The sequence below is a fragment of the Chaetodon auriga genome, chromosome 2 (assembly GCF_051107435.1).
Source record: "Chaetodon auriga isolate fChaAug3 chromosome 2, fChaAug3.hap1, whole genome shotgun sequence".
Lineage (NCBI taxonomy): Eukaryota > Metazoa > Chordata > Actinopteri > Chaetodontiformes > Chaetodontidae > Chaetodon > Chaetodon auriga.
In genome coordinates, this window is record NC_135075.1 from 29,028,113 (window position 1) to 29,038,121 (window position 10,009).

At 44.5% G+C, this 10,009-nt stretch overlaps 1 protein-coding gene across 1 annotated transcript in view; it reads left to right on the forward strand.

Annotated features, from left to right (window-relative positions):
* The first annotated feature begins 900 nt into the window (after positions 1 to 900).
* Positions 901 to 10,009, forward strand: part of angpt4 (angiopoietin 4) — a 44,158-nt gene continuing 35,049 nt past the window's right edge. Inside the window, exon 1 of the mRNA XM_076745657.1 lies at positions 901 to 1,376. Within this exon, the coding sequence (XP_076601772.1) occupies positions 981 to 1,376 (396 nt within the window). The 5' untranslated portion in view covers positions 901 to 980. The remainder of the gene's footprint in view (positions 1,377 to 10,009) is intronic.

Here is a 10,009-nt window from a genome sequence, read left to right on the forward strand (position 1 = left end):
CTTTATCTGACTACTTCTCCTTCCTCCTTTCTTTTGCTCCCAGCCAGCAAACAGAGAGGGTACTCTAATAGACCTCCCTCAGGTCTCTTGTCCCTCCACTCCTCCCTCCCCTCCTCCTCCTTCCCCCCTTCCCTCCCTCGCTCATTCCTCCTTTTCTCAGCCAGCCCCAGATAAGAGGGGGGCAGAAGTAGTTCTCTCCGGCCACTTCTGAAACTGGAGCCACCAGAGAAGGATGAGGATCTTTTCTTTTATTCTTGAACATTTTAGGATTGAGATGTGGATTTTCATTTACATGCAACCCTAAATCTTATCTTTTTCTGATGCTCTCACCTTGCATTTAAATGTTTTTTTTCGTTCTCCCAGTCACGTTGGACGTTCACTATCAGCCACCCTTGTTTACACTGTTTTTTGCCCACAGCCTCCATTTTCATCCCTCTCTACCCCCTCAGCTTGCTGTCCATCCATATTTTGTCCTGAGTGGTTCTGGACCTGCACCAGGTGCATAGAGAATAGGAGGGAGTTTCATACAGTCATGAGAAACCTGCCCAGGGTCAAGCCAATGGACCCATCCTGAAAAATCATCAACAAGACGAACACGACCACAGAGAACAAAATCAAGACCAAGAACGAAAGCAGGAGACGGAGGAAGAAAGCGGATGCGTCCCACGTATTGACCAGCTCATCTGATGTACATTTTACTGACAAGCCAGGAGGTGACAACGTTTCAGTGTGAGACCACAGAACAAGTTTCTGCATTTCAAAATATCTGTAAGAGAAGTTACCTTCTGAGGAAACGAGCTGAAGGGTGCAGAATCAGACCTCATGGATTGACTGGTAGGCGCAGAGACTCGTGCATGACTTGTGTTGCATCCTGCACACAGATGTTTTCTTGAAGTGAATTGGGGTCAAAGCGTGAATGAGCTTCTCTTGACCCTCTTCGCACTGAGAGAAAACACTTTAATACCGTTGAAGAGAGCGTCATGAAAGGCTTAAGTCTCAGCTGGGTGTTGCTGGTGCTTCTGCTGCTTTGGACCTTGTCAGCTGTCACTGATGCAGCCGGTGTTTCAAGCACAGAACGAGGAGGTGCTGGAAGAAGCCAAAGAAGAGGAGGAGGTGGCGGCGGCGGTGGAGGTTCAGAGAAGAGAAAGAGGTTTCACCGCATCCAACATGGCCAGTGCAGCTACACCTTCATCCTGCCAGAGCTGGATGGATGCCAGGGCGGAGGACTGCCATCACAGACTGAACAATATGGTGGCTCTCGCAGCGGGGCGAGCGTCGTGCAGAGAGATTCGCCGCCAGTCGACGGCGATTGGTCGGCTCAGAAACTGCAGCACCTGGAAAGCACCATGGAGAACAACACGCAGTGGCTGCAGAAGGTAAGCGACAATCTGCCGTCTTCTCCTCTTCCTGTCTTTCTTTTGTCACGGGCTGTTGATGGATGCTCTGAGCTCCATTAGCAAACGTGTTGAACAGCAACTCAGGATTCTTTTGCTTCAGCTGCTGTGTATGCAGTGAAGTTGAACGAGTTGTTATTTTAGATTTTAACATGCTGGATTTTCTTGCTTGGTGATCACAGTTTTGGGTTGTGACTCTGGATGAGTAACAGCTGACTTGAGTCAGGAGAAAAGCAGCACGGTATAATTACCTGACACCTATCCTGCAGGAGCACTGCAGAAAATTCTTCTCCAGATATGAAGGATGACGTGCGAGTCCATTAAAACTTACCAGTTATTCTGTTCAGTGACGTCTGATGAAGGCCAATCGTTTTATCTCTGTACGACTACCTTTTCAAAATTACGTACGTGTCTTCGAAATTTTCCCTCATTTTCCTCCAATGTGGAATGCGTTGCCTCTCTCTGTGAAGGCCGTCGGCCATACATGTTCTACTAACGTGGCACGTGGTATCAGCCAGCTGCGTCTTTTCTCCAGCCAGTGGTGAGTTTCACGGAGAGGGAGTAACGCGTGGGAGGATTCATGGTAGTCACCCAGGACTCCATGTGTAAGAGCCCAGACCAACCAGGAGTAGAAGATAGAGCAACAAAAAGGATGAAACCCTCACTGGCTTTCCACCCATGAACAGAAATTATGTATACTGTACATTCTTTATGGGCCCCTCCCTGCGGGTGGCACAAGTTATTATTACGCCAGAGTTAGTAGGTTTCATCCTCTGGCCATCATGGATATCATTACAACAATTCATCCACAGAGATGTTTCACTCTCGACCAAAGTCTTTTGTGAAAGGAGCCTCGCATCGTCTGACTAAAATTTATATTGGTTATTGATGTAGTGACGTCAAGATGGCTGTACCGTCAGAGGGACTGACAGTTCTCTACCCAGATATGAACTTAAACCCTTCCTTCACCTCATTGGTCAAAACAACAATCACTTGCTGGCCTGTCATTGGTCTTTCCTTCCTTTCTTTCAAACTGAATAAACACCAATCATTTGAGAGACACATTATTTGTGTGCAGCAGTGGTGATCAAAGATGGATGAACGCTGAGGCCTGATGCAGCAGCCTGTATCCAGTGTGCTGTACACGGACCACACAGCCTTCGTGGGTTCTGCAGATGTTGCAGTACCTCTGTCATCTCCTGATAGTTAAAGCAGTCAGTCAGACTCCTGCTGATGTGCAGATTGAAGTGGTTTGGGTGCAGCAGGTGATGTTGGTCCATGAAATCAGATTAGCAAAAAAAACATTTTTGAAAGGAATGTGTGTGCGGGGAGTCCCCATTCATCATCATTACAATCGTTAACGTTACAGAAGAATGGGAGCCGTCGCAGCATGAATAAGGCTTCTGTTTTAGAAGTCAGTTCCTGTCTGATACATAACTCTTACAGAAGGAATGCTGAGCGGGCCGCAGATTTATTTAGCTTTCTTAAATGTTCGGCATATCCATCATGGCCTCCCGAATGTTGTCATGTGCAGTCAATGGTGTTTAGGAAAGAAAAAACTGACTTCAAGCAGCGTGGTATCCTGAAAATTTCAGAAGTAACCAAATGCTGTATTTAGCTGAAGAGTTCCAGGAACTATGAGGACGTAGGAGCTAACTAAACTACAGGAGGAGTCCCTTTACACATTCCTGTTTGCATTTCTGCCACATCTGAAGAACCGTGAAGATTAGACCAATTCTCAAGTTTCCTTTGAACGCTGTAGTTTTGAAGTGACTCCTGTATTTTTGGTGAGCCAGTGTGATCGCTTGTTTGCTTTGTTGGTCCCTTCAGTCACAGCGCGGCGGTGTCGTCGTCGTGTCCGAAAGGGCCTTCGAAACGCCGTATGCAGGCTTATACTCTACACCTCTGCAGCTTGAAGAAGTGAAGCTATCCTCCAATCAGATCTCCTTGTGTTAGCGGCTCAGATTGTGATTGATATGTTACGTGGGTTTAGAAACATTCCAGCATAAATGGAGCGAGTAAGAATTTCATTATTTCTGCTGCCCACCAGAGTTGATCTCTTTCTTCTGTTCAGCTGTGTGTGTCTGAAGGACGGATTGAATGACTTACTAGAAAGATTTTAATCTGTGGAGAGTAAATTCAGAGTGCTGCTTCACTGGATTAAACCGCTGAGATTTCAGGAGTGTTTTTAACAAGACACTATGTGAGAGTGCGTGTGTGCGTATGTGAGATTAATGTGTATATAAGCGCCTGCCTGCATATACGTGTGTGCTGGTGTGTTTACCACCCACACTGTTAAACCTCAGAGGAGACGTGGGTCAAGTCCACATCTGAGGTCTGCAGCACCCCGACAGGAGACGGAGAGCCGACCTTTCACCTTTCACCTTCGGGCTTCAGTCGAGGTCGTCCGTCAGCATCTGATCGCTCTCTGACTCCAAAACATCGCCCACACGTTAGCTGCCACCGTCTCATCAGAGCTTTAGTTCAGGTCAGATAAAGATAGCTACGTCTCCTCTTTGTTTCTCTGTCTTTTTCATCTCTTTACATCTGCTGAAGGTTAAAGCACCGCAGCATCAGTGAGTTTGAGGTGTTTTTCGTGATGACGTCATTTGAATTCCTCATAAAAAAGATCCTTGTGGGGGCAGAGACGTTCCCATTCTGGTACAACATTATGCTTCTGTACAGATTACGTGAGAAAAGTTGCATTATCATTAATGTCCTGATCTTTTTGTCATATCCCAAAGCTCAACGTGACATATTCATATTCTTTATTTTGTCTGACCAGCAGTCCAAAACCCTCAAATATTCAGTTTAGTGTGATGTGAGACAAGAACAGCCAAGAAAATGCTCACATTCCTCAGTCTAGAATCAGATAACATTTGGCATTTTTAATGGCTTTTTTTTATTGCTGATTCATCATCAGTAGATGAATATATGTTAATTAATAATTAACAAATCAAAGCTGCTTGCAAACACTGGCTCTTCGGGACATAACTTCTGTTTTCTTTGTACGCAGCACAACATGTTTTGACATGATAAAGAGGATGCAGAATTTCACAAAGCAGCAACCACAGCTGTCTTGTGTCTATAGTCTGGCTGCATTGACGTATCCTATTTCCCAACCCCCTGACTGAGACACTGTAGCTTCACTCCATTTGTCCAGATTCTGCTCAGTATTTGCGTTTCTCATGCGATCACTGCTGGCCAATGTTCTCCCGTAAAGCTCAGGAAGTTACAAATCAGATCTTAAAGCTGCAGTCCTTAACGTTGGTCAGCTTCTATCTACGGCACAGATGACAGAGCATCGAGTGCGCTGTAATGTTTCACCTCACTGTTTCTGGACTGCAGCGACAGTATCAACCAAACAGCTGTGGTCTGTAGGACCATTACAGTCGCAGCCACTGAGAGCATCAGCTGAATGTGCTGCTTTTAGCTGTGCTAGTCCACAGCCACGCTAATGGAGACTGTACATGCAGTATCAGCATGCTAATATGCTCAAAGGTCGTAAACTGAAGTATTGGCCAAACTGAAATTTGGTGGCACAACATGAAAAGTCAGCAGGATTCATCCTCAGGGGATCATCAGTGTCTAATGGAAATAATGGAAAGAAAATTTGACTTTTGGCTTCAGTGTCCAAGATTTGTGTGAAATGAAGTCTGAAGAAAACAGCCACTGAATTTTGAGGCGACTCTCAGTCGGAACATTGCTTGAATCTGATGTTCGCACGTCGAGTTTTACGATGTTTCTGTTCTGAAAGTTAGATTTTATGTCCCCATCTTTAGCTTAAATATCAACAGTCAGACTGTTCAGTGAATTAATACACAATCTATTTTTGTGCCGATGGTAAAAACAATCACAGTAATCCCAGTTCAGAGTGTAGTCGACTTTCTCTTTGGTTTCATGCAGCCGTGCGGCTTCTGCAGCGGTTTGGTGGTTTTTGGGAGTCGGCCTGTAAACAGCAGTAAGTGAGGTAGTTAACAGGGGGCTTGTTTAGTTTTCTGCCAAATGACTGACTTCAAATGGACCTGTGCCTGAGAGGCTGAGACAGGAAAGCCGCTGTGGTCAGATCAGAGCCCGGCTATCAACTGCTGCCGCCACCATGCGATGCTTTGATGTGCTCAAAGGTTATTTTGATGATAACCTTCTGCAGAGACACAGAGAAAGAAAGACGGTGGTGACTTGGAGCAATCTGATGGGATAAGGAAACGAAAACTGGGCTCTAAAAGTTTCATGTCAAATGTCAGATCAGGACAGAATATTCCACACTTCATGGAAAATAAAGAAATGTCGTCAGAAATTTGAAAGATTTCCGCGTGTGACTCGCTGTGAGTTACATGTTGATGCACACGCTGTCGCTGGTACATGTGTCCATTATGATTTAACTACAGTGGGAACATGTTTCACACACTCACAGCAGAGTATCACATGGCAGAGGGTGAAAAGCAAGAGAACTGAAGGTTGTTGAAAAAAGGCTTTTCAGATGAGGGAACGATTAAGATCGAATTCAGTTAAAGAAAACGTAATGAACATTTATATCGATGTTTATTTCAGTCTGAACATTTCAGAAATGTCAGGATCCTCTGAAGCAGGATGTATTTAATCTCTCTGTATGTTCTCTTCAGCTGGAGTTAATTTAGCCTCTTTCAGCTATTTTTTTATCTTCAGCCACAGTACCTGCCGAGTAGCGACCTGCAGAGACAGACAGGTAGAGACTGGCTGATGAACATAAAGGAGCATTTAGCAGTTGAAGACACTGGTGTTTTCTCTTCTCTGTGTTCTTGTACTCATTGTTGAAGCAGTGTTAGTATAATGATACCCGAGCTGGCTGATTAGCGTTGTGGTTTTGTGTCTGTGCTGGAAGTTGAACCTGGTTGCCACCTGCATTGTGTGAAAGGACATCAGCATCAAACTTTTCTCATCTATCCCCTGCAGTGCTGCTGAGTGCCTCTTAAATGTGTGTAGCTCAGCGGGCGGCGCCACTTTAATACCTGTAATACCTTTTCAGAATCAGCTGTACCTGTCGCCCTCCCAGCTTTGATTAGGACTTGAACGGAGCTTAACTGAGGGTGGACGATGGACTTTTATTCATCAGATGGACAGACTCAGGACTTCAGATGAACGCTAACGTTTGGTCTGAGTCTGCTGAATGTTACAGTGTGAAAAGTGTTAGCTACCCTGTTAGCTTGAAAGCTTTTTCATCTTGTGATGGACTCAGACTCCAAGTGGCTACAAATCCACGAATATTAGTGTAGCTGCTATTCAGAATGATGATTAGCTTTCTCATGCTGTCACACATCCAAACTCCACCCCTCAGACAGTATGAGTAGAGTAATAACTAATTACACTGAGTATTTGCAGATACTGCTTGACCTCAGTCTGGAGAAACACCTGGTCTGCGAGCCGCTGCTCCGTGCTCCATCATTTTGCAGCCATACATCAAACAGCTGTGAGCAAACCCCACCGACAGCACTAATAACGGCCTAATGACAGCCATTATCTGTTCGCCAGCCTCCTTCAGTCTAAACACAGCTCAGCTCTTTCTCAGCTGCATCGGGCTTTTACATTCGTCGTTAAAGTGAGGTGCAAGAAGGAGGAAAACTGGATTGGACGTCGTTTTAAAGCAGAAAAATAGAATTCTGGTGCCTCAACAAAGTTTTCCTTAATGGATAATGTCGGTTTGCTTGAGCCTCGTTTTCATAGTTTTAGTGTACCTGATTTGTGAGATTTGGAAACGTTGCCAAGTCTGACGGGAAAAAGAAACAGGAGCTGTCAAAGAGTCAGACAGGTCGAAGTCCTTCGGTCTCCTGTGATGTTCACAACAGTACATTCACTGCTCCCCCAGGCCTGAATGAAATGTTTATAGGTTTTCGTCTCTGGGACTCTCTCCGAGTTTATTCCCCTGTTGGGAATGGTCGGGAATGATTATTGAGGATTGGGGAAGTGGTGGGCGTGTTTGGGAATGGTTTTACCGCCGCGGGCTGTTTTATTGTGTTTCATGGAGATCTGCAGTGGAGAGTTGGGAGTGTGTTGGGGTGTTTTAAACAGTCTCATAAAAAGGTCAGACTGCTGCACGCTGGCTGAGGAGCTGCTGCTTTCAGATCGGATAATGTAAAGAGTCTCATTGTAACGTGACGCAAGTTTAGCATCTTAACATTGACAGAGCTGATGACTGCAAAAAGACGCCTCAGAACAAAAGACGCCATTAGTTATTTTCTTTTTGTTCATTTTTATGTGGCGGTTACATTTAATTTAATCATATCAGATATAAGTTGGATCAGGAAACCGCGCAGCAGAATAACACAAGGTCCATAAATGAGGAGAAAGCTGTAAAAGTAGAAATTGAAAACATAAACAGCAGTTCGTATGCAGGAAATGGAATCACAGGGGAAGCGGCTGTGGTCATGAGTGGGAGAGTGTGTGTTTCTGTTTGTGTGTGTGTGTGTGTGTGTGTGTGTGTGTGGGTGCTGTATGTTTCCGTGTGAATGTGACTAATGCAGACGTCACTCAGGAAAACACACACGTTCGCCTGCAGACTGAAGCAGACGTCTATACATGGCTGTGTGGTTTTCTGCTAAATTCATCTGTGATGTTCATCAAGTCATGCTCTTCAGATGTTCCAGTCTTGTGTGTGTGGTTTCTTTGCCACTATTCTTAGAACTATTCAGGCGATCCTGGTTGGTTTTGGACGTGGATAGTGTTTAAATGTTGACCTCAGTCTTTTGGCACCTATTTGGTAAAGCTGATACGGTTTAATCCAACACAGTTTGGGAAGTACAGTGTATTCATATATACACCCCTGAAAACGATGCATCTCAAAGGGCTTATCCTAAATTATAAACACAGATACACAAATCTGTGTATAAATACACTCACAGATGGTGACAAATGAAACGTACTCTGATGGATCCGCAGCTCTCTGAGGTCCGCTGGAGGGATGAACGTTATCCCTCCAAAAGATTAAAGATGTGGTGACTGGAGGTCGTCTGACTTCCTCATCAAGCTGTCAGAGGCCCGTTGAGCTCTCTGTGGAAGCTTCTACATCTGCTGTGTTTCTCCACTCGTTGAACCAGGTTTTACCTTCAGCCTGTCACCTGGTGAATTGTCTTTGCTGTCAGGTGAAACGTGTGTGAATTCAACATGCCCACTGTTAACGAATCAAGATTAGGAGATTAGGGTAGTATAGTAGCAGTTTTCACCAGCATGAAAACTTTTTTTTTTGATGTTGGAGATCCAAGAGATTGACGTATGGAAAGCCACTACCCATAACTTCTGTGATTACGGACAGTCACGCCCTCTTCATGCAGTGATTGACTAACTGTGGAGGAGAGAGAGGAGCCGTGGTTTCAACTTCTTCTTCTCTTTTTCATTTTTGACACAACTATTTATGTAACTTTTCATGTCATCTGTTGTGTGTGTGTGTGTGTGTGTGTGTGTGTGTGTGTGTGTCTGTGTGTGTGTGTGTGTGTGTGTGTGTCTGTGTGTGTGTGTGTGTGTGTGTCTGTGTGTGTGTGTGTGTGCCAGTCCTGTGCTCCCTTTCTGAGCCGTCTTGGCTGCCACTGTGTGCATCCCCTGTCCTGTTATCACAGGCAGCAGGATAATCTCCCTGCAGCTGCTCTCAGACCACATGTGGCTGATTTTCAGGCCTGGTGACTGAATGATTTAACTGCCCCGTAAAGAGGAAGAGGATGAAAAAGATACACAGCAGTTTACTGGAGTTTCTTTTTAGTGGGAGCCAGGTCGGCCTTCTGTATCACTGCAGCTGATTACTGGACTGTTATCAAGGCTCTGAATCTGAGTGGCTGCTGGATGCACACTTCAAACAAGCTGACAGAGACGCAGAGGGAAAGAAAGAAAGAAAGAAAGAAAGAAAGAAAGAAAAAGACAGAAAAAAGAATCAAAGAAGCAATGAAACAACCAAAGAACCAGTGAAAGAAAGAAAGACAAAAGGAAAGAAAGAAAAAATTAGGGCAAGAAAGAAAAATAACAAACCAAGTAAATAAAGAAAGAAGGAAGGAAAGAAAGAAGGAAGGAAGGAAAGAAATAAAAGAGAAGTCATGAAAAGAAGAACCAATGAAAGAAAATCTGACATTCACCACATTTGTCAGGCGGCAGCCTCGTTCTGACCTGCTTTTCCTGCAGATGAAACAGATTTTTAATCAGTCACTTCAAAATCTGTGCAAACGTTTTTCTTAGAAGGAGGAAGATTGAGCTCCATTCCTGCAGCTTCACAACTTTCACAGTTTGACCCATTGAATGTGCCTTTTTAAATATTCTTCACACATCCAGTCTGAGGTTGATGATGGAGGAGCCTGCAGGGAGTGCTTAAAGTATTAAGTTGGATTAAAAGATCCAAACTCATTCCAGTGTGTTTTAGTCACTGTTCCAGAAGTCTGCGGTTCAGCAGTGACAGAATATTTTGATTAAAACTGTTTTGATTAGATAAAACATCAGAGTCGAAGAGAAAGAAAGAGAATGTGGGGGGAGGGCTGGAGTCTAAAAGAAACAGGTAAAAAGACACAAAGTGGGAGGACGTGGGTGAGACGGGGGATGAAACAGAGGAAGAAGTAGTTCAGCACTTTCAGACGAGTCGTCTGTTAACCCATAAATCACTACAG